Source organism: Arachis duranensis, chromosome 8 (genome assembly GCF_000817695.3).
Source record: "Arachis duranensis cultivar V14167 chromosome 8, aradu.V14167.gnm2.J7QH, whole genome shotgun sequence".
NCBI classification, from domain to species: Eukaryota; Viridiplantae; Streptophyta; class Magnoliopsida; order Fabales; family Fabaceae; genus Arachis; species Arachis duranensis.
The window spans coordinates 8446837-8472977 of record NC_029779.3 but is presented as its reverse complement, the minus strand read 5'-3'; the positions used below and the strand labels follow the sequence as shown (position 1 = coordinate 8472977).

At 33.6% G+C, this 26141-nt stretch overlaps 2 protein-coding genes across 2 annotated transcripts; both read right to left on the bottom strand.

The window, feature by feature from the left end:
- Nucleotides 1-1486: 1486 nt before the first annotated feature.
- Nucleotides 1487-3824, bottom strand: LOC107460574 (low affinity inorganic phosphate transporter 4). The gene is made up of 2 exons (XM_016078942.3): nt 3430-3824; nt 1487-2684 (listed from the first exon to the last, which is right to left on the bottom strand). Exons 1-2 carry the CDS (start codon nt 3822-3824, stop codon nt 1487-1489), a joined length of 1593 nt encoding a protein of 530 aa, XP_015934428.1.
- A 13792-nt stretch (nt 3825-17616) lies between these two features.
- Nucleotides 17617-18462, bottom strand: LOC127741201 (protein FAR1-RELATED SEQUENCE 7-like). The gene is made up of 2 exons (XM_052253224.1): nt 18111-18462; nt 17617-17930 (listed from the first exon to the last, which is right to left on the bottom strand). Exons 1-2 carry the CDS (start codon nt 18460-18462, stop codon nt 17617-17619), a joined length of 666 nt encoding a protein of 221 aa, XP_052109184.1.
- Between the last annotated feature and the right edge of the window lie 7679 nt (nt 18463-26141).

The window sequence follows — 26141 nt, the reverse complement described above, 5'->3', positions numbered from 1 at the left end:
TATTTATTAATTTTTTTGACAAAACTGATTTGTCTGTCTAATTTTAATAAAAATAATATAATTTAACTGATTATATATATTAAATTTTAATTATTAAAAAATATTTTTAAAAAAAGATATTTTTACCATCTTTATCTGAGTGGATCCATAATTAAATATTTGATTAAATTGTTATTTAATAATTTTTAATTATCTATTTTATTTACTTTATACGAAGATAATTTTATGTGAGTAGAAGTTAATATTAGTTGATTGTATATATGTTCGTCGTTTTCCTTTCTTTTAATATGTGTTTCTTAAGAGGCACATAAGTAGGAAAAGAACCCTCTAAAATGTTGGAATAAATAATTTTATTAATCCAAATTATCCATATTAAATTACCAAAAGTATAATATAATGTGGAATCATACCTTTATTCATAAGAGTCAGAAATTGATGGAAGAATTTGAATTTTGTAGTTCTTTCGATCTTTTTCAATCAAAGTCTTCTGTATTTCTAGGTGGCTGAATTGCAACTCCTTTAATGGAGAAAGAGCAATAAATGCGGCTTTGATATATTGGGGACCGAAACCTGAAAGCCTATTTATATTTGAGCATGACACCCATTAAACCTTAAAACTCAAATAAAATAATATCTAAAATCCAAAAGATAATATATCTAAAATTCAAAAGATAATTATCTAAGGAATAAAAGATAACGTCTAATTTTATTCTCATTTAATTCCAAATCAAAAGTAATAATGACTTATTCAATTTAGCATTTATAACAATAATTGAGATCACTATTATATAAGTCATTTAATTTAAAATAGCATAATTTATTATTATAATTAATATATGTATTACTCACAAACAAATTAGGACATAAAAGGCATAGCAAACTGTTACACCATAAAATCAAATCTAATAAAAGATTTTCTTCACAAAAATGAAACTTAGAGATGAACTAACATTGAAAAAGGATATTAAATAGCTCCTCTCTTGTTTCTGCCACTCATATATATAAATTGGGAAAGTATAGGGAGCCAATAGTATAAGCGTACAATGCGAACAATGGAGGTTTAGGAAGTATTAGAGATATACTCGTTAATGTTACATTGTCCTATCAAGTTCCACTTTTGGGATGAGTGGTTTCATAATATGATATTAGAGTTTTAGATCCAAAAGGTCGTGGGTTCGATCCTTGGTCATAGATCAAAGATTTAGCCCATTGTACACATTATATACTTAGGCCATTGATTCCCTAGCACAACTCATATAAATTTTCCCAATAGAGAGGGCATGATTATACACAAGTACAAAATGTTCATCACACTTATTTGGCAATCTCGTGCCTTTACAGTTTACATCGTACATATCCCACACATTATTAATTACGCACAATAATTTGTAATCAAACTGTGACACAAAACATGATTATTTTTTGTCTCTCATAAAATATTGAATACAAATACCATATATATACTAATTAATTATGCAATATATTTTCACATCGTCTCGGTTTGTTTTTCGTTGCGACCACCATTTTCCATGGTCATAATTGTGGACTGAGTGAGATCGCTCTCTCTACCATCTTCGCCGGAGATCTCCTCCAAGGACCGCCCCTTCGTTTCGGTGACCAAGAAAGTACACAAGAATCCCAAAAAGTTTGTCAGCGCCAGAATCTTCATGGCGCGACTTATCTGATGCAAGTCACCCTTCACCGTATAACTTTGTATCCCAAATGATCCCACCATTGCACCGGCTTTTCCCGCCGCGGCGCTCAGCGCATGACACGTGGACCTCACACGCGTCGGAAAAAGCTCGGCCGGCAGCACGAACGTCGTGCTGTTGGGTCCGAAATTCGCAAAGAAGAACGTCAATCCGTAAAGAAGAGCAAACAATATCTTGCTCTCTTCTTTGAGGTATTCGTACTTGACACCCATTATGAACATGAAAACCGACATCATGAAGAAACCCATGAGTTGGATCTTGAATCTTCCTATCTTCTCAATGAAGACAACGGTGAACCAGTAGCCAGGGAAGGTTCCGAAGAAAGCAATGAAGAACATAGCGCGTGAAGTTTTCATAACTTCTTCAATGGCGTTCATGTTGACCTCCTGGGGAATCATTCCCATGGCAGGGAAGATATCCTTCTGAGTAAGGTTCTGAGAGTAGAAAGCTATGTCCAGCAAGAACCACGTGCTCATGGTTCCGATGAGGTGGCGGCCATGTCTCCGAAAGAACTCGTTGGACCAGAGAGGGTATTGGTTCATTGATTTGAACTGAGCTATCTTTTCTTGTTCTGCAAGAATCTCGATGTCCAAAACCCTAGCCATGTCCGTGGCGGCTTGCTTGGCGTTCCCTTCGATCAAGGCCGTGTAGCGACCGGTTTCCGGCATCCTCATCCTCCAGTAGAATGTTAGCAGTGCGGGAACTGCACCGATCATGAGCACGATACGCCATAGAAAATCGCCTTCCGGTTGCGTCGAGAGTGCGGGGTTCGTGTTGTACGACGGAGCAGGGTAGTTGTGCAAGAAGAGAGCCGAGATGATCACCGATATTAGACCGGCGAAAATGATCCCCACGCCTTGCATGGCGAACACCGCCGCAATGAAAGCGCCACGTGTCCTTTTGTTGGCGTATTCGGACATTATCGTCGCAGAAAGAGGATAGTCTCCACCTATGCCAAACCCTAGCCAAAACCTACATTAGAGGTATTAATTAGTACAAAATTTCTAAAGCTTTAGCTATGCTTTACCAATCATCATCTTTGATTTGTACAGTGATCAGCTAATTTATTTGTTTATATAAATATTGAAAGCTCTATATTTAAATTAGAAGAAACTCAAGTGTAATTAATTTTATGTAAAGTTGATAGTTGAAAGTTATTAATTAATTTGATAAATTTGACTAAACTATCATTTATCAATTCTTAACTATCAATTTTACGTAAAATTAATTATATAAAAAATTAATTATTAAATTAATTATTTATATAAAATATATATTAAAATATAAAATAAATATTAAAAATAAATTAAACAATATATAAAAATTAATAAATTATATATATAAATATATAATAATTGATTTTAATAATTAATTTTGATATATAAATAATAGAGGAATACTTATAGGGGTTAACAAATTTTGTTATTTGTAGCCATCAATTAGCAATTATAACAGTGTTTTTGTTAGTGTCAAATTTCATCTAATAGTAAAGAATTACTCATTTTTTTGTTGACTAAATGCTGATCAAATTTTAATAAAAATACTGTCCACTAGACTAGTCTTAAATAATATTTTTGATAATTTTTATACTAGTGTTGGCTAGATATGTTGAAAAAAACTAGTATTTAGCACTAACAAGGCTGTAATTAGAAATGAATAAGATTAGTTAGTTGAGATTATGGTAATTAATGAAGTTATATATATATATTTGAAGTACCTGAAGAAGCAGAGCGAGGTCATGACGGACTTGGCGGTAAGACCAAAGGAGAGACCGGAGCCGATGGCGCAGAAAACCATAATGATGAGGGTTATACCGTACACCTTCTTACGCCCCAGCTTGTCACCCAACCAACCAAACACTAACTGCCCTGTGAGGGTTCCAAACAGCGCCACCCCGATCACAAAGTTGTTCACCGTTGTTGGAAGCTTTCCCGGTTTCGGTGATTGTGGGTCGAAGTAGTACAATCGTCCCAAGAGTTTGGAGACGGTGGAGATGCAGAAGAGGTCGTAGGCATCCGTGAAGAACCCCATCCCGGCGATCACTATGGCGGTTACATGGTACCATTGCGTTCTCGCCGAGTCCAGTGCTTCAAGCACCGCTAGTGATGACATCTTTGATGAGTTAGTTAGTTAGTTAGGTATAGTTTAATTCATTATGGTTGTGGATATGTATATATAGTGGTTAAGAGGATTTGATCATTTAGGTGTGGGTGAATAATCCTAGGTTGCGGGGGTGGGGGAGACATGAACGAGAAATTTGGATTGGTGATTTATGTGGATGTTGCTGTCTCTTGTTGATGGAATACAGGGTATATTCTTCCATTGCTATATGTTTGATTTTGGAAAATTAGTTAGTGATAGCTGGCTTATCAGATTAATTATTAAAAAGAGCAATGCTAGGGCCAGTAATTTTTGTGATTGTTAACCATCAATTAGCCATTAATGATGATTTGATGGTGTGAGATTGGTATGAGATTTCATCCAATGGCTCACCTTCCTCTGCTGGTTACATGCTGACCAAAATTCAATAAAACTGCTGGTCCCTAGACTTTTTTTATTAAAAATTCTTAGAGTCAATAATTTTTGGTATTTTTTTTGTCATTATTTAATAGTTACAGGCACTAAATTATTTTCAATAATAAATAAATTTTTATTAATTTATGTATATAAAATTTAAAAATATGAATATAAATTATATTAATTTATGTATAAAATTTTAATAATTATAAATATAAATTATATATTTTTTATGTGTAAAATATTTAAAAATATTAAAAAAATAAATATATTGCCAATAAATTATAACTCAAATAGTATAACTTTTCTATACTTATTTAAATGGCCGCATTAATAATATTTACTAAGTATGGTTCACTAACTATTAGCGTTAGTGGTTACAGTGATGTGCTAGATAGCTAGCTACCTTTTATGTGCACACAACATTTATAGGAGATCGTTAGAATTTAAGAGAACATTGTTGCATGATGGTCTAAGATGAAAAATCTACGGATTTGTCAATGCCTCAATGGTCCATTTTTATTGGACGTGAGAATGAGCTTAGCTTCTCTTGAAAGCCATGGGATGTGTGTGTACGTATATATACTTTGTGGACATCGAAAGTTTTCTTTTTCTTTGTTTTGGACTTTACTATCATGGCTAGCGGACTTATAGACGACGATCCACTACCACCACGACCAACACCTAGACGCACCACCGATTATCACGAGCGAGACAAGGATTACATAGTAGCTAGTTAGGATTTTATTCTATTGATTTTGGTTTTTTGAATTTTGAATAAAGGTGTACGTTTATTATTTATTTACTTTTGGATAAATTTATGTGCTATTTTTTTTTTAAGTTAGGAATGAAATTCGAATTCGTAATTTTTAGATAAGTATAAAAAATTTATATTATTTGAATTATAATTCGTTGACAAATTTGCGTGCTATTATTATTTGATTTTATAATTTATTTAGATATTTTATTTTATAATTTTATGATATAACAAGTAGCTGAAATATAATTAATATATATTATTAATGTATATATAATAAGAGCCGAAAAAGGTATTAACACGTACGGTTGAAACGAAAATATATAATTAAAATGAAAAAATGGTCATTAATTATTACAAGTGAGATTGCATAAGTCTTTTTTTTATTCCATTCAAATATTGGACAAAAAATAAAGTAATTGTCTTCTATTTAATTTTAATTCTTATTTTTTTATATTATATATCCCTTTCTTTACTTCTTCTGTGTGCCAGTTTAGATCCAAGGACCTTATGGTTAAGAACAATGCTAATAACCCTCAAGTTACTTGGGAAGCTCTTTTTATATTATATATAATATCGAATTAATTAATAAGCCAATAGACTAATTCAACACATTTAATATATGAATTCAAATTTAAATTTAAACTCCATTAAAAAATAAATTTATAGACTTATCTTATTGAATTGTTAAAAAGTCGNAAGAGATAATATACCTTTTTTTAATCTTGTTATGCCTAAACTCTTTCTTTCGGCTAGACTCAACAGGACTCGCTCAAACTCATGAATTGGCGAGCATGAATTGTGTGTTAGGATGATTGACCAAGCAAACTAAGTTAGTTGGACAGTTATGCCAGTTGGATTAGTTTTCAGTTACTTGCTCTTAAAGTTAGTTATCACTTTGCACTATATAAACACATATTACTGTACTTGTAATGTCAACTTCTTCAATACAAAATATCCAGATTATTCTATTCCAGCTTTTTCTTTTCTCTCTCTTTGTTTGTTCTTAAAAGTGGTTGAACCTCTGATACCTCACAAGGTATCAGAGCTGCAGTGAAATGGTGTCTCCATGTCTTCAGTGAAATTACTATTGCGGCTAGTTCAAGGTCGTGAGTTGGATAGTTGGCTTCGTGGGTCTTTAGTTGCCTTGACGGTTATGCCACTACCTTCTTGCATTGCATTAGTACGCAACCCAAAAGACATTACTGTAAACTTCATTCAAAAAGTCATCTTCGGAATGTCTTCTTCTTTTATCCTTATTTGATGATACCCTTATCTCAAGTCAATTTTTTGAAAACACCGTTGCACCTTGTAGTTAGTCCATTAAGTCATTTATTCTTGGGAGGGGATACTTGTTCTTCACCTTGATTTTTTTGAGTTGTCTATAGTCTACGCAGAGACGCATACTACCATCATTTTTGAACAATACTGGAGCTCCCCAGGGAGAGACGCTTGGTCTGATGAATCTCTTTTGCAGCAGTTCTTCTAGTTGGTTCTTTAGTTCAATGAGCTCCAACGAAGCCATCCAGTAAGGGGCTATGGAGATTGGCCCTATTCCACGCACCAATTCTTTGGAGAACTCGACTTCTCGTGTTGGGAAAAAGAGGGTATATCTTTGGAAAAGATATCTGAAAAGTCTCGTACTACTGGTATCTCACACAACTCCTGATTGGGATCTGCTTTTACCGAATTTAGCAAGGCACATTCTTGTCTCGTACTTGTACCTTTGGAGGATTTGGAAGGTCACTTGTGTCATGTATGGATGGAGAAAGAAAGATGACTTTTCTCTCAAAACAATCTAACAAGACTCAGTTTTTGTTGAGCCAATCCATTCCTATGATGTCTAGTCCTACTAAAGGGAGGCACACTAGGTCAGCAAGGTATGACTTATTTGAAATGAGGATGCAAGTTTCCTGACAAACCTGCTGAGTTTTGACACTCTTACCGGCTGGGGTAGTCACTAGTAGGACATATGGTAGTTTGGTCATGGGTAAACTGATTCTACTAGTAGCAGGGAGAGATATAAATGAATGAGAAGCACCGGTATCGTAAAGAATAGTTAAAGGAACTCCATTAATTGTGCACTTACCCTCGATTCGATCTTCTGACTAGTGGGCTTCTTTGGCTTGCCATAGATTTCCTGTTCATGGGTAACCATAGGTAGAAGTTTTATCAGTCGTACCTTCTAAGACAGGATTTCTAGGATCAACTTTGCTCTGATGCCAATAATGTAACACCCTAAGTTAATATTCTACCTTTAAAGGCCTTTAAGTAGGGTGTTACACTTAATATGAAAAAGCAAATAACTAAATCGTTAGGTAAGAAGAGAAGGAAAACACGCGCGAAACTTTGGGTGGAAATCGAGTAGTACTAAAGGATGAAATTGAACAAAACTCAAAGAGGTTCAAGCAAACATAAAAGAATTCCCATGAATACGGTCCTAAAGGGGATAGTGCTTAAAGGTAACTATGACGAAAAAGAAACTAATGCATCCTAACTAATTTCATCGAAGAAACTTCCATCCTTGTGTCATGTCCTATCCTTGGCCTGAACCCTTCAGTTCTTCGCAAATCGAGGTACTAGCAATCTTTCTCCAACACTTTTTCGCGCAATGAAGATTTGATTCCGTTGTGCCATATTCCTCTGGAGATAGTATGGGGAAAAAAAGAAAGGGAGTGAGGACCTAACGTCTCAGTAGGAGTACTATGCAACACCTCTATATCCATCTCCAGCCCACGTGCGGGATTTTTAAAAAGAGGCGTATGATATGGCATGTAATATGCATCTTTCTTGTAGAACATGTGTGTAAGAAGAGAAAGCATACAGGAAAAATAGAAGGATAACATCCTAAGTAGCATCAACATAATCATACATAAATCTGAAAAGAAATAAAAAATCAAACTTTCATCCATGCTTTCTTCTTTCTTAACTTTTAACTTTTATGGAAGGTATTGAGCTCAAACCGGTATAAATGAGAGTCCCCTTCCCTTACCGAAGGTTCTTATCTCGAATGTCTTGGCGATCACCTTCCCTTACCAAAAGATCATCTCGATCGATCACCCTCCCTTACTGAGGGATCATCTCGATATCTTGTCTTTGGGGGTCACCTTCCCTTACCGAAGGATCATTTCCTCAATTCAATTTACAATCAAGGTTATTTAGACATACACAAGAAAGGAGTTATATCAACAAAGATATTTTATTATAAAATTGATGGGAGTTTCCTTCCCTTACCGAAGGTTCCCAAAAGTTTGCCGATCACCTTTCCTTACCGAAGGATCATCTCGATTCGATCACCTTCCTTTACCGAAGGATCATATCGATTATCTTGTTCTTGGGGGTCACCTTCCCTTACCGAAGGATCATGCCCTCAGTTTAATTTACAGTCAGGGTTATTTTAAGCATACATAAAAAGAGGGTCATACAAGAAGCATTCATGCATGAAGATGGAAAAAATTAGGATATACTAAGTAATTAAATATAACCTGGTAAAAGGTATGTACTCTCAATATTAATGGAACATTAACGATATAATGATATGAAAAGTCATGTAAATGCACATGGTAAAATTATGGCATATTAAATAATTAAATAAAACATGGTAGAAAGATATGTACTCTTAACATTAAGGGACGTTAATGATATAATGATATGGAAAGTCATGTAAATGCACATGGTAAAATTATGGCATATTAAATAATTAAATAAAACATGGTAGAAAGATATGTACTCTTAACATTAAGGGACGTTAATGATATAATGATATGGAAAGTCATGTAAATGCACATGGTAAAATTATGGCATATTAAATAATTAAATAAAACATGGTAAAAAGATATGTACTTTTAACATTAAAGGAATGTTAATGATATAATGATATGGAAAGTCACGTAAATACATATGATAGGATCATGGTACATTAAATAATAAAACATGGTAGAAAGGCATGTACTCTCAAAAGTAAAGGAACGTTAATGGTATGAAAAGCCATGTAAATGCATATGGTAGAATTATGGTATATTAAATAATTAAATAAAATATAAAATTAGGAACATTTATAATATAATGATATGAAAAGTCATGTAATTGCACAAGGTAAAAATTAGGATATATCAAGTAATTAAGCATGGTAAAAAGGTATGTACTAATGAATCAAGAGGTCATGAATGATAGAATAGATGAACATGGTCAATATGGATAAGGGATGAGAACAAGTTATTAATGCCATGTACCACATGAAAAGATAGAAATCATGCATGGATGGAAGAAAAATAAACTAGAGCATACTACATGCCAATATAAGTAAGAAAGGCATAATTTCCTACACTTTTTCTAACGCTTCCTTATTGCCTATGAACTTGCCTCTTGTGTTCCTTGTGTTTGCACACAGAATATATTTTTGTAGAGAGAGAAGGGAGAGAATTAGTGTTTGAGAGAAGTGATTTTCTACATATAGGTGCACCCCTATTTATATACATTTGGTGATAGGGTGGTTGGGATAATTTTAAATTCAAACGGAAGGCGGTTACTAGATTCCTATCCATAAATTCAAAATTCTAAGCCCAGCTCCCAACTGACTTTCGAATTTTGAATTTAATTTTTGTTTTTAGAAGGGGTGGTTGTTACATCAACACTGAAAAATCCAAATCCATTCTAACCCATCCCAAAACCCACAATCCCTTATGACAGATCCTTGAAGATTTGAGACCGAAAAAAGTCTTGGAAAAGTAACTTTCAGAACACCACAAGGTAACCAGCTATCCTCCCAAAAGCGGATTATCCTGTTATCCCCTAGTTCCATAGCCAAGCCTCTGATCATCTTCTCTTTCACTTGTGCCTCCCTGATTGTAGTTGACAAATATCCTTTTAATGACTCCCTCTTGTAGGTACAAGCTGAACACAAATCATCTTAAAAGGATTCATATTGTTACAGGAACATACAATTTTCTTCCAAAGTGGATAATTCTCTTTTGAAAATCTCCACCACCACTTGAACAGGAGACAGGAGCGCTGTATTCCGAATTACCGCGTCACCAACTCCCAAACCTCCTGCCTTTTTGGGCCTATACAACTTCTCATTTCACTAGAGGCATCTCGTCCTCCTTACTCCACAAAAAGCGCCTCTGTAAAGATATTATTTTGTCTGCTACTGTCTTCGACATTTTGTACAAGCTGACATAGTAAATAGGCAGGTTATAAAGAACATATTTAATGAGAACCAGCTTACCCACTTTATTCAGAGACCTTGCTTTTCATAGACTTAGCTTTTCCTTCACCTTATCAATCACTGGTTTTTATGTCTTGACCAACCTCAGATTCGCTTCCAGAGAAATGCCAAGATATCTGACAGGTAAATACGCCTCTTTACACCCCAACAGTTGACACATCTGTGTGTCCCACTTTGCTCACAATTAACCGGGATCAAGCTGAACTTGTCAAAATGGATACTCAGTCCTGACATCATCTCAAAGCAGCGCAACAACCGCTTATAGTTTCTGATCATCTCTTCTTTAGAAGGACAAAAAAATATAGTATTATCCGCAAACTGCAAATGTGACAACTCAACGTTATCCCTTCAACCAATAACGGAGTAATGCGTTCATTCCACACCGCCTATCTAATCATCCTATGTAGAACATTCACAACAAACACAAATAGAAAGGGAAAAAGAGGGTCAACAATTTTTATTTTTTTTCCATTATTTAATGGTTATAGATACTAAATTATTTTTAATAATAAATAAATTTTATTAATTTATATGTATAAATTTTAAAAAAATATAAATACAAACTATATTAATTCTTGTATGCAAAATTTTAATAAATATAAATATAAATTACGGGTTATGCTACGTGTACACTAAAATTAACAACCAAAGTCAGCAATCAGTATAAAATACATACTAAAATATAAATATACATTGAAAATAAATTAAACCACACATGTATTTATACATAAATAAATTGATAGTTGATTTTAGTGGTTGATTTTAGTGTACAAATAATATTTTTCATAAATTATATATTTTTTATGGCCAAGTCTATGGTGGTACAAGAAATGGTACCTAGTGGTGGCTAATTGTTGACCCACCAATAAATATATGACACTTGGCCAAAAAATTATGAAAGGAAACTTGCTTAATTAATAATGAGAATGATAAAGGTGCGATAACTCATCAAATATTACTGTGAGGACAAAATAGAAATTTGAGCACCAAAAATTGAATCTTATGATGTGAGCTGTGCTAGGCCAATAAAAACATGAAAAACACAACACTAATACGAACAAAAATTGATAAATACCAGGAAGAAAAGATCTTGGGTTTTTTAAATTTTTTTTAAACTAAACTAGTAGATAACCAAATTTATAATACATTACTCTAAAAAAAAGGAGAAAATCCAGTTTACAAACAAGAGAGAAAAAAAAGAGGAAAATACCCTCCGTGACACTTCTTCTTTGTCTGAAACTCTTTTTTCTTTTTACTGGTTTCTAAATTTTTTTTTTATAAAACTCTATTATTTATGTTAGTATTATGAACACTAACATATCTTACAAATTATAGATGTTTAATTGAAATGTTGTAATATTAATTCAAAATTATTTTAAAATTTTAAAATTTTAAAATTTTAAAATTTTAAATTTAATTATGTTTAATAAATTTTTTAAAATGTATTTAAAATTTTTTAATATTAAACATTTGAATCTCCTAAATTTTAAAACAAACAAAACAATCCATAATGTTTATTCTTTTGTGACATAATACAATCTCCTTTCAATTTGATTCTTGTAATCGAAATAATTGTTTTAAAATTTTTAAGTAATTTTAAAAACTGTTTTGATAATTGTAAATTCTTAGGAAGAATTTTATGCGTTACTCTGAATCAAATTGGGGAAACAAAAATAAATGTTGGAGACTGTTTTATATATTTTAAAATTTAGAAGACTAAAGTCCCTAACTTAAAATCAATTTATTTTTATAAAAGGAATTTTATTTTTATATGTGTTTTTTCGTATATTGTTTTAAAATTTTTGTATTTATTTATTTATTGTTTATAATCTACCCTGTCTTCTCCGATCCCCACTGGTCGTTGCCATGCCAGCTATTACCAGCAATCTCGACGGCAACCTTGCTGTGACTTTTTCTCCTCCTTTCGGTTACAACAACTACATTTCAATGGCCAAGCCTTACGACAAGATGCCGTCAACAATCCACCAAGAACTCTAAGTCAATTATACCTGATCATTCATCAATTTCAGAAGGAGGTATCTATCTTTTATTTTAATTTTCTATCAAAAAGTAATGTGATTTTCTATCTAATTACCCTTTAAAATTTTTACCTCCTCTATTAACTATTTATATCGTGTTGAAGGATCTTTTTGAAAGTCAAAAAACAACGTTACCTACTAGCTGTAAGCAAATAATTGAAAGAATTCTTATAACTATTGATTTAAGAGAACATTGTTGCATGATGGTCTAAGATGAAAAATCTACGGCTTTGTCAATGGTCCATTTTTATTGGACGTGAGAATGAGCTTACCTTCTCTTTGAAAGCCATGGGATGTGTGTGTAGTGTGTACGTATATATACTTTGTGAACATCGAAAGTTTTCTTTTTCTTTCTTTTGGACTTTACTATCATGGCTAGTGGACTTATAGACCTTAGAGAGTAGATTACCTTGTTCAACAATGAACTAAGTTAACGAAGGAATGGGAGGAGTGACAAGGCAAATATCACTTGCTGACGATCCACTACCACCACGACCAACACCTAGACGCACCACCGATCATCACGAGCGAGACAAGGATTACATAGTAGTAGCTAGTTAGGATTTTATTGTATTGACTTTGGTTTTTTGAATTCTGAATAAAGGTGTACGTTTATTATTTACTTACTTTCGGATAAATTTGCGTGCTATTTTTTTAAGTTAAGAGTGATGAAATTCGAATTCGCAATTTTTAAATGAGTATAAAAAATTATGTCATTTAAAGTTTAAACTATAACTCGTCGGCAATAGGGACGAACATAAGGGGGCGAGTGAAGGCCTCGGTCCCAGTTTTTTTTTTAAAGGAATAGTAATAAATTATTAAGTATGATTTAATTTTTTTTAAAAAAAGTATTTAGTATTTAGTTTAATATAAATAAAAGTTCAAGGTGTTTGATTCGGTACGTTGATAAATTCATACGTAACCGATACGTTTAAAATATGGACAAATAATAATTAGCCATGTGAAATTTATTTTCCACATTAGCATTTATTTTTTTTTCAAAAATATATATTATATCACCACTTTTATTATAATACCCGTTTAATTAAATAAAAATAAAAAATAATTTTTTATGTAATTTTATAAAAAATCTTAAACATCCTTATTTTATTTGATTAGACAAAAATATCCTTTTAAATCAATCAAATTTTAGAATTCAACTAATCCTAATTTTATATTTTCAAATAATTTAAATAACAAAACAAAAACATATCTGAAAAACAAAAAAAAAATCAAAATTGTTTGTTCAACTGGGTTTCAAAAATTCTCTCTTAAATCTGTTCTTCTCTCCTCTTCCTATTCTCTCTCTCCCCCGCTGGAACATGATCTCTCTCATCTTTCTCGGCGTCGCACTCAAGCTCTCTCTCGTCTCCGGTCTCGTAATCAAGGTCGTCGCCCCTCTTCTCGTATCCGAGACCCTACTTAACTAAGGATTGAAAACCCTAGTTACATAAATGTCCAATTTTTTTTGGAAAAAACATGTGTAAAAGATTTAGAAACTGCATTGCATAACTACAAATCAGTTTTTGCTGATGTTCCTGGACAAGTAATTTGGTCTGTGGCTGAAATTTATCGATTTGAGCATGTCTTAGTGGAGATATTTGCTTCTTAATTCTTGAATGCTTCTCATCTTAAATTCTGAATCTAGCTTTCCAGTCACGTGAATTTTTTGGCAGTGCAAGAAACTAGTTGCTAAAATCGGGACAATGATGAGTGTTCAAGTTATCATTGAAGGATCAATGAACAGTTTAAAACCTTACTTTTCAAGCTTTTGGAGGCGCAATTTCACTATATGTGCATTGTGATTAAGTTGCTTAAATTTGGAATTTTGTTTGTCACATAACTCTGATGTCTTGAATCACTTCAATAAGCTCTGTTACTTGACAAAAAATAAAGGAACTGAAGAATATATGATATCTTGAAATTAAACCAGTATAGTAGCGATATGGTTGAGATTCTGTTCTCATATATGAAATGCAAATAGACAGTGTAAATTTTGATGATTTAAAATAACTTCATGTTATCAACACAACAGTTTGCTCCTCTTTTATCCTACTAAACTTCTATATATATAGTCATCTGTTTATTCTTTTTGAGAGAGAGAGGTTCCATTTTTTGGAGATGAAATATACTTTGTTTTTAAATTAAGGTTTCTTTTGTAGTGCATTCTTTCTCTCTTTTTTCGCCAAAAATTTAATTTATTCAATTAGAAATCAAGGTAACAAAGTAACTTTATTAATTTTATCGCATACTGGAGTCCTTTCCTTTACAAATTGATGTAATTCCTAGGATACATGTAATTATTGTTTCATGCTCATTGAGAACTTGTATGGATATGTCCCTTTTTAAAGTTGGTGGAAAGCAGATGCACAGGCTGAATTTGCCTCTTTAATTACAAAGATAATTTATAACAATGAAATTAAAGGATTGATTGTCATGGTTAAATTATAGTTTACCTCTTACACTACAAGAAAACAAGCTTTTTGTTACGCTTTTAAAGCGTAGCGAAAAGTCCTTAAAAGCGTGGCGATAGCTTTTCGCCACGTTTTTTGAGCTACCGGCACGCTTTTGAAAGGGTCACAACTGCAAGGGTGCCGGTTGCTCTATCGCCACGCTTTTTGTGACCTATTGGCACGCTTTTTTTCTTGCCACGCTTTTAAAGATCGCCACGCTTTAAAAGCGTGGCCATATGTGTGAACTATTGCTACGCTTTTAAAGTGTGCCAATAGCAAGATATGGCTACGCTTTTAAAGCGTGCCAATAGCATGCCATATAGCTACACTTTAAAAGCGTGCCAATAGCAAGACATATGGCTACGATTTAAAAGCGTGCCAATAGGTGTGAGATACAGCTACGCTTTTAAAGCGTGCCAATAGCAAGACATATGGCTACGCTTTATAAGCGTGCCAATAGGTGTGAGATACAGCTACGCTTTTAAAGCGTGGCTGTTCATGCGCAGTGCAACGTATATCGCCACGCTTCCAAAGCGTGGGAACAAGTAGAGATATGGGTACGCTTTATAAGCGTGCCAATAGGTTCTGAACTAAATTACAGCGACGCTTATAAAGCGTGGCTATTGATTGCTGTTGTACAATATGGCCATCCTTTTAAACCGTGGCTGTAAAATAGTTCAGTACCTATTGGCACTACTTTTTTTATAAACCTTACAAAATCATAGATAATTTTAAAATTTAAAAGATGACTACTAATTTTAAATCAGGGAGGCGATGAACCAGAAAGCGAGCGGCAGCGCGAAAGGGAGGGCTTCGTCGTTCTTCACGGAAGCGAAGAAGCAGGAAGCGAGCGGCAGCGCGGAAGGGAGGGCTTCGTTGTTCTTCGTTGGAGTGTTGTTGTCGCGGTGAGGGCAGGGGTTAGGGCTTTTGAAGAAGGGTTAAGGCGAAAAAATTGGTGGTTGGTGATTTCGGAGGGGGAAGCGGTGAGGCACAAAGAAGGAGGAGATTGGTGGTTGCCATTGGGGCTTTCGAAGGAGGAGTTAGGGCAGAAGGAGTTAGCTTTTTTTCTCTTAGTGTTAGAATCACGAAGAATTGATCTATCTCTAGCTATCTGGAGCGTTTTTGTTAATTCGAGCTTCTTTAATTTTTTTTTCTGAGGGAACCTTTTGGCCACGCTTTTGAAGCGTGCCAAAAGGCTTGTAGGAAACGGCTACGCTTCTAAAACGCCACAATAACAAATTCCTTTTGCCACGCTTTTAAAGCATGCCAAAATCTCTCTATGGCTACGCTTTATAAGCGTGGCAGAAAAAAAGTGGTTAAATCTCACATCAACTGCCACCCTCATAAAAGCGTGGCCATAGAGAGATTTCGGCACGCTTTTAAAGCGTAGCAAAAAAAAGCGTGGCAAAATCTCTATTCAAACGCCACCCACACATAAGCGTGGCCATAGCCTACTTTTGGCCACGCTTTTAAAGCGTAGCAAAAAAAAGCGTGGCCATAGGCCTTTTTTCTTGTAGTGTTAGGTCCTAGATATTCTAGTATACTATGTCTTATGCTGCTCAAATTCATCTGTTGCATGAATCATTCATATTATTATCTATTTTCTTAAAGGTGTTGTTTCTTTGATGATTCCATCAATATCATTGTTTATTTAGTTATTAATCCAACACTTTGTTTATGTAAAATAAATTGAATGCTTCTAGGTTTGGGTAAAGTGGGGACAGAGACGCCAGTTCATTCTCTATAACAAGTTAGGTAACTTAATTGATAATTTTTTATAATAGATCAGTTGTTCATTCCTTCTTTGAATTGTCCTGATATATTTAGGTCTTTCTAGTTTGTGATTGGTGCAACAATTGTCATTGATTTGACTTTTAAGTTGGATAGTACCTGATTTTGTTACAAAGTAGAAATTTGCTTCGATTCACATTTTTACTGTATCAACTAATCTTTTCACTCACATACATCTCATAACAAGCATGCCAGTAGCATTTGTCATAGTATACGTAATCTGTAGCTAATTAAAATGCAGATTTTGATTATTTGGGAAGTCTTTTCTTGAACAAGTTTTACAAAAATATATTCCTGTTGCCTCCATCTAGGCTTAAAAGCTCTAGCCTCTTCTTGTAATACATCTCTGCGCATTGCGCGAATGAATCTGTATCTTGTTCAATTAATTTGAGCATTGCCTGTGTCTTCTTATTCAGTTCTGCCATTAAAGAAAACAAACACATCAATTTCATTTCCTTTCCTTTTACCTCTCAAAATTAAAAAACATAAACACCATACATAGCAAACTGAAAATTGGATTCTAAAAGAAAAATGAGAATATTAACTTGAAAAGTAACAATCATGAAATAATAACATAGGCTAATAAACTTTTTCACTTTATACTCCATACTATTACTTCAATAAATCATGGTGAGGATGGTTTTCAATTTAAATAACTTTTCATTTAGGTAGATGCATGTGGGACCAAAACTTTAGCAATCTACTTTCCTAATTTCATTTAAATCAATATATTTTGATACAATATGCGGTAACCACTTCATTTTGTCATTATAAATGCCCTGGACCCATTCATTCTCACCAAGTCCATATTTCGATAAGATCTCGTTCTATCTCTGTTTAAATATTTCTGTAGCAAACTGTCCATACAATAATATATTAAAGTCGTCCCAAAAATGCTTGTTTTTATATTTTGTACTGCATTACGATGAAGATGCCATGCACAAAGGCAGTGGGATATTCCAGGAAATACTTCTAAGATGGCCTCTCTCATAGCGCGGTCCCCGTCTGTCACAACACCTCCGAGTAGTTTGCCCGACATGATTTCCAAAAATTCCTTCAGTGCAAACTTGAAAGTTTCAGATTTTTTACCCGAAAGCAACACGCATCCAAAGATAATTGTTTAGCCATGGTGGTTGGTCCCTGAAAATATAACTAAGGGCTTGTTGTAGATATTTTTCTTGTAAGTGGTGTCAAAAGCGAGTACATCACCAAAATATTTGTAATCAACAATGCTTGCTCCATCAGCCCACATCAAATTATCCAATCTACCATCTTTTAAGGTGAACTTTCCTAGAAATAACGGGTCACTGTCTATCTTGGACAACAGATAGGCCAACGCAGCAAATGCATCACCGTCTTTCACTTTGCCACGCCTAGTCTTACTAATGTGGTTATGTAGGTCTTTGCAAGTAAAACCCACTTTATCGTATCCACCTTTTTAGGAAACCATGTAACCCATTATGTGGCAAGTTTTAACACCACATGCTCGCAAGCTGTCTGCTTGTGTTTTATCGGCGTCATTAAGCCCACGATTCGCGGCAATAAGATGTCTGTACCTAGGTGGACACAGTGGATGATTATGTCAACTCTCAAAGACACTGACTTTTCACTTACCCGTTCTATAGTGACGAATGAAACGAATCCTAGCCTTGCAGTTGACACGAGTAATTATCCTATGCTCCCTTTGCCGATTGTCCCTTTTAAGGTGCTTCCAATGTCTTTCTCCTACTTTATTGCAAACCAATTGTCTTGTATTAATGTTGCCATTAACATCCACCATCTTCAAGTATTTTTGGGACACAAATCCATAGCACTTGGCATATTTGGCATAAAATTCACAAACTTGAGATTTCGTATCAAACACCAATCTCCATATGTCTTCGATGGTCAACTCAGTTATCAACTTTTCAAAACCATCAACATTAATTAGATCTACCTCTGCTTTATCTACAGTTACATCCACCATATCATCACTTTCATCACAACTGCACTCATACTTAACATTTAAATCCTCAGATTGATCACCATCCTTATACGACTCTTTGCCATCATTCTCCGTGACTGAACTTAAAATTTTAACATGTTAGCTACTAAATAAATGCTAGGAGAATGGAATAAGCAAAATAAATTTAATTTTTTAGGATTAAAATTATTGGTCAATCAAATTCTATAAAACCTAAGAGCTATTAATGCATAAGAGTGTTATTTATATGACAACCATGAGTTAGGGAAAAAATTCTCTGACTTATTAACTTTATATGGTCTTTCTTTTGAAAATAAGAATACAACGGATTCAAATAAAAATGATATGACTTATATAGTTAGGAATATCATTTTTATCTATAAAATTGATATATATATATGCATAATAAAAAAATAATTAACAATCTACTCGCATGGTTTCCAACATATCAGAATATCCATGAATGTGCCATTTTAATGTACATAATACTAACCTGCTGATAAGAAAGCGGGTGTGTATCACTGCTCCACTCAAAAGAAATAGTCAATAATAATAAGGTGTAAATCTTGCACCTGAGATGAACATTGAAAAAGAAAAACAAATTAGCATCAATGAAAAATATTGGGTTGTGCCAAACTCCCAATTCAAATGACCTTTATTGCCAAAGAACGATAATATTATTATTAACCCTCTTGTAATATGTCATCACTAATTAAAACATGCTAAGTCAAACGAGTCACAGTTAGCGAGCTGAGTTGAACCAGATGCTTGCTTCTTCACTCTTTCTCTATTGTGTTATTTTTTGCATTATAGGCATTCCAAAATTTGAGTCTTTTCTTCTTCGTCGTCATTTTAATGTCCATTTCTTACGGTTTCCTCATCTGGGGTAGCATCAAATAAACGAAGTTTTGATAAAAGAATTGTGGGGTTTCGAAATTTTTCAGTTTTTCCTTTTGTTTCTTTTGATCATCTTGATATGTTAGCTTTTATTTTAGCTCGAGAATGTGAATTCAAAATCATATTTTTGAAAAATAGAAGACTTAAGACGTGTATTTTTTCTTCAATTTATTTTTGGATTAATCTGAGATACATAGATTAATAGATATCGACCCCTTTTATCTTTTAATTTATGCATTAAAACTTAAAAGTGGTATTCACAATTTTTTTAGCTAAATTATTATTCTTATATATACAGTTTGATTTTTTCAGCTAGAGTAGTATTCACAATCTATGCCGTGATCTAATTAGATTTATGCATTTAAATACGTTTTTTAGATTAAGTCTTGGCAGTCAATTTAAAAATTAATTATTTTTATTAATGTGACTATACATAATTGGTTATTTATGTAAATTGGTTCTATCCTGAAAATTAAATTATATGTATATATATGAGACAGAGACTACTAAGATATGCATGATCCGAATATCACATAGAATTAAATAAGAGGCTTTTTGACATGTTGTCCTTATGTGATGTTCAAATAACAGGATAACATAAGTTGTTACTATCTCTTGCATTGATTGTTTTTAATGTAATTTTTAGTTAGTTTGGGAAATTCAAACTTAAAAATTCATTTTTGTTCTTATTCTGTGGTTTTTCTAATGTACACAAGCTCTTTGTGTAGGTGATATCTAAGGAGAGATTATCAAAGGATAATATGAGTGAAATTATGAAGAATCAAGGTTCACAATGGTGGAGGCTTGACACACACACCATCATTAGAAGATCTCAATGGCTGCAATCCACACTCAATGGTTAGTTCACTACTCTTCTTAATAGTTAATATTTAATACCATCTTGGTTTGTATCTAGACATAGTGATTCATGATTTCTTAGATTTTCATAATGGTAGATTTTTAATTGAAAATATAGTACATAACGTGAATGATCCGGATCACCTCAACTTAGCGAGAACAGAAGAGACACAAGAGAGGTTAGTATTAATGTTATTGATAACCAACTCTTACATTATCTGTACTTCAACCATATACCTCACATACCTTAATTTTTTTATTCTATGTACCACGATTTTTATACTGCTGTAGTATATTCTAACCAATCTCTGACAATCATGCATCCATCACTATACAACATATTTCCACAATCATTTATTATAGGTCCAACTGTCACAAATTTTCAGCCTCCTACTCTCTTATATCCTTTTCAATATACTAATCCAAGAGATACAGATGAAATTCTTAAACTGCTAAAGTCTCCGCAACATCATCAGTTTGACTCTGGTACAAATAAGAAAGCATAAAAGCAAACAAGTGTATGCGATAAAAAGATATCTATGGTCAAGAGAAGAATTGTCTGGAATTCACATTTTCTGAAAATATGGTTGGTGTGAATACTGCCTCCATTAAAAACAAATTTTCAAAAAATAAAAAAACTACAAAAGGAATCTCACACAAATCTCTAACTGAGGAGCAAAAGGTACTCTTAAAAAAGAGTACACCAAGTAGATATTCTATTAGCATGCCTACCCTAAACCAGAAAAAAATTGAGTACAATAAATGGAGAATTTAATGGCCATCTGTAAGTCCTCATATCACAAGCATTCGCGTCAATCATCTAAGGTTACATAACTTAGTAATCTCACCAATTTTTTTTTATTTTGCAGTGGATTCCGATTTTATTTAAGCCTCCTGCATACATGGATTTGGATGACTTAAATATTAAAATGGCAACCTATGCGTTTGTATCTAATAAAAGAAAGTTAAATATCTCATGATTGTTACTTTTCAAGTTAATATTCTCATTTTTCTTCTAGAATTCACTTTTCAGTTTGTTATGTATGGTGTCTATGCTTTTTAATTTTGAGAGGTAAAAGGAAAGAAAATGAATTGATGTGTTTGTTTTCTTTAATGGCAGAACTGAATAAGAATACACAGGCAATGCTCAAATTAATTGAACAAGATGCAGATTCATTCGCGCAATGCACAGAGATGTATTACAAGAAGAGGCCAGAACTTTTAAGCCTAGATGGAGATAACAGGAATATATTTTTATAAAATTTGTTCAAGAAAAGACTTTTCAAATAATCAAAATCTGCATTTTAATTAGCTACAGATTACGTATACTATCAAAAATGCTACTGGCATGCTTGTTATGAGCTGTATGTGAGTGAAAAGACCAGTTGATACAGTAAAAGTGTGAATCAAAGCAAATTTCTACTTTGTAACAAAATCAGGTACCATCCAATCTAAAAGTCAAATCACTGACAATTGTTGCACTAATCACAAACTAGAAAGAGCTAAATATAACAGGACAATTCAAAGAAGGAATGAACAACTGATTTATTATAAAAAAATTATCAATTAAGTTACCTAGCTTGTTCTGGGGAATGAACTGGCGTCTCTGTCACAACTTTACCCAAACCTAGAAGCATTCAATTAATTTTACATGAACAAAGTGTTGGATTAACAACTAAATAAATAATGATATTGATGGAATCATCAAACAAACCACACCTTTAAGAAAATAGATAATGAGATATATGGAAAGATACATATATAAACGGTTCATACAACAGATGAATTTGAGCAACATAAGACATAGCATACTAAGATATCTAGGACCTAAGAGGTAAACTATAAATTTAACTATGACAACCAATCCTTTAATAATTTCATTGTTATAAATTATCTTTGCAATTAAAGAGGCAAATTCAGCTTGTGCATCTACTTTCCACCAACTTTAAAAAGGGACATATCCATACAAGTTCTTAGTGAGCATAAAACAATAATCACATGTATCCTAAGAATTACATCAATTTGTAAAGGGAAGGAATCCAATATGCGATAAAAGTAATATATACCTTCAAGTGAAAAAGAAATATGATCTTCACAGGTCGGACACTTCTACAGGTACAGTTTTAGAGACCTATGAATTAGAAATAATCAATTGGGTGACATGTTAATTAGATATCAAATAAATAAGTTTTGACTTTAATGGAGTTACTTTGTTACCTTGATTTCTAACTGAATAAATTAAATTTTTGGCAAAAAAAGAGAGAAAGAATACACTATAAAAGAAACCTTAATTTAAAACAAAGTATATTTCATCTCCAAAGAATGACACCTCCCTCTCAGAAAGAATAAAAAGATGACTGCATATATAGAAGTTTAGTAGGATAAAAGATGAACAAACTGTTGTGTTGATAGCATGAAGTTATTTCAAATCACCAAAATTTACACTGTCCATTTGCATTTCATATGTGAGAACAGAATCTCAACCATATCGCTACTATACTTGTTTAACTTTAAGATATCATATATTCTTCAGTTCCTTTATTTCTTGCCAAGTAACAGAGCTTATTGAAGTGATTCAAGGCATTAGAGTTATGTGACAAACAAAATTTCGAATTTAAGCAACTTAATCACAAAGCACATATAGTGAAATCACGCCTCCAAGAGCTTGCAAAGTAGGGGTTTGAACTGTTCATTGATCCTTCAATAATAACTTGAACACTCATCATTGCCCCGATTTCAGCAACTAGTTTCTTGCCCTGCCAAAAAATTTACGTGACTGAAAAGCTAGATTCATAATTTAAGATGAGAAGCATTCAAGAATCAAGAAGCAAATACCTCCACTAAGGCAGGCTCAAATCGATAATTTTTAGCCACAGACCAAATTGCTTGTCCAAGAGCATCAGCAAAAACTGATTTATAGTTTAGCAATGCAATTTTCAAATCTTTTACACCTATTTTTCCCAAAGAAAATTGGACATTGAGTGCGACGACCTTGATTACAAGACCAGAGATGAAAGAGGAGCTTGAGTGCGATGTCGAGAAAGATGAGAGAGATCGAGTTCCAGCGGAGGAGAGAGAGAGCATGAATGACCTAGTTTTGGCAAAAAAGATGTCATTTAGCACAAAAAAAGACAAAATAGCATTATTTTCTACCAAAGTTTGTCCAAAACACTCACTCCTCTCCTCTATCACCCTATGCGTAGATTCTCACTCTCATTTGTCACAAATCACATGCTCTCAATATTTCTGTTGTCTGATATTCACCACCATACTGTTGTTGTTTGTAATACCCTACTACGCAAAGTTTTACACCTAGGGCGTAAATTAGAGGTGCCGAGGTGCTACGACCTTTAAAAAATAAAAGTACTAATGTAATATAATTGAAGGAAGTTGTAACTAGGATCCTTGAAAGAGAAGTTAATAAAAAACGAAATAGAAAACACATCATTCACGGAAATTACACATAGATGGATAAGCAAATTTCGAAAGGAATGTTTAAAATATATATATATATATATATATGGATCAGAATTCTAAAATATTGATAACAAGCTCCGACTCGACCTACGAAATTAAGGCCGGTCAGACTATGCTTATATATATACATAACCCAAAATACAACCCCAAATTGTAAAATGAATACCTGTTTCTCCAAGTCAGACTCTAGGAGGTACAAAGTACAAGATACAAGGAGCGAAGAACAACTATGTAAATATATATACAATTAGAGTATAATGTTAAACCCAAAAATGTAGCTCTTTGCTTCCAGAAGGTCTCCAGAATGCTCTGTGCGGTGCCTCCCGACCTGCATCTTGGCTGATTCCACCCTAAACTCGAAACACCTCAAAAACCTCTCCTTTCACAAGTTCCAAGCTTCCAAACATCAATTCCTCAAGCTTAGTTACCCGAATTTCGTTCCAAACCGCCCAATTGAACTCCAAATCAACAAGAATACAATCTTACCCATGGATGAAATGGACAAAGCCCAATACTATCAATGAGCTAACTCAACCCAAATTGTTCCGTGAATTTTGTAGAGAATTTTGAGACAAACACGTGGCCACTGAAACTCGTCAATCGAAACTCCGGATTAAAAGTTATGTGGTATTAAATTTTTGGAGGAGGGTTTTGTTTCTTTTCTCCTTCTTCCTCAATGTGAAACCCATTTTATGAAAGGAAGCAGGCTAAATGCCTCGTTTATATAATGGGCCTTGGCCTCGGTTCAAGTCCGGTTCAATCGGTTTGACCCATTAGCTCATTTTTTGGCCAAAATCTTTAAATTTAGTGTCAAAATTCATATTTTAATTATTTCTTCTATTCTAAATTATAAAATTTAATCTTCTAATTTCTTTAAATAATAATTAATTTATTAGTTAAGCATTTACTAATTTTCAGGGTTTTACATCCTACCCACCAAATTAAAAATTTTGCCCTCCAAATTGCTCTCAAATCTTCATATACGCTCTCTCAATACCAACCAACCTCACACCCAATTTCTACCATTCTCCCACATTAATTCAGACATTAATTCACATTTTTCATTCTCAGGTAGAAGATTATAAACTTAACCAAATTCAAGCCTAAGCTATACCCGTTTGTTTCACTCTTAGCTTCATCTAACTCTTTCTCAGCGATTACAAATTTTCTTATTCTTCAAGGGTGCCATCTAAATCAAATTAAGCCTCAAATCCTTCTTGACATCTCAAACACTAAATAATTTCTCAATTTTTAGTCTAATTCGACCTGTTATACCCTAAATCACACACTCACACTTTTCATTCTTCGATCCTACTTTAATCCCCGAAACAAACTCATATCCCAAAACTCCTTACTCACGTCACTGCAATTCTAGAACCATCAAAATCACCGTGCTTTCGCAGCATCACTCTGATTATCAACCACTAAGAACTTAATCCTTCACTTGCTTTTAGAACCTCCTTGAATCTCTATACCTTTCTAACTAAACGCCATTGACCATTTGTTTAGCTGCACGAGTTCTAATACTTGGTTGTCTCCACCACCTAATCCATTGCTGCCTTTGTCATCATTCCTAGGTTATCCGTTCCATCTCATTTAGCAATAGCTCGCAAAACAGCAGCCATAAAATCAACTATATCACGTCACTCACGTTCACGAGATGCCATCTGGGTCTTTTCGACAACCCCAAACTGTAAAATGAACATCTGTTTCTTCAAGTCAACCTCTAGGAGGGACAAAGTACAAAATACCAGGAGCGAAGAACAACTATGTAACTATATATACAATCAGAACATAATGCTAAACCCAAAAATATAGCTCTTCGCTTCCATAAGGTCTCCAGAATGCTCTGTATGGTGCCTCCTGACCTGCATCTTGGCCGATTCTTTCTTAAGCTCGGAACACCTTAAAAACCTCTCCGTTCACAAACTCCAAGCTTCCAAATATCAATTTCTCAAGTTTAATCACCCATATTTCGTTCCAAACCGCCCAATTGAACTCTAAATCAACAAGAACTCAATCTTATCCATGGATGAAATGGACAAAGCCCAACACTATCAATGAGATAACTCAACCCAAATTGATCGTGGATTTTGTAGAGAATTCTAAGACGAACACGTCGCCACTGACAGCTCGTCAATCGGAACTCCGAATTGAAAATTACGTGGAATTGAATTATTGGGAGAGGGTTTCGTTTCTTTTCTCCTTATTCCTCGGCGTGAAACCCATTTTGTGAAAAGAATGAGGCTGAATGCCTCGTTTACATAATGGGCCTTGACATGGTTCAACCGATTTGACTCGTTGACCTGTTTTTGGACCAAAGTCTTTAAAATTAGTGTCAAAATTCGTATTTTAATTATTTTTTCAATTCTAAACTATAAAATTTAATCTTCTAGTTTTTTTAAATATTAATTAATTTATTGGATAAAAATTTACCAATTTTCAGGATT

Coding starts and splice junctions, on each gene's coding strand:
- LOC107460574 (XM_016078942.3), bottom strand. CDS start 3,824: ATGTCATCACTAGCGGTGCTTGAAGCACTGGACTCGGCGAGAACGCAA. Junction 2,685..3,429: donor ACCTCGCTCTGCTTCTTCAG/GTACTTCAAATA, acceptor CCTCTAATGTAG/GTTTTGGCTAGGGTTTGGCA.
- LOC127741201 (XM_052253224.1), bottom strand. CDS start 18,462: ATGGTGGATGTAACTGTAGATAAAGCAGAGGTAGATCTAATTAATGTT. Junction 17,931..18,110: donor CATTCGTCACTATAGAACGG/GTAAGTGAAAAG, acceptor TTTCCTAAAAAG/GTGGATACGATAAAGTGGGT.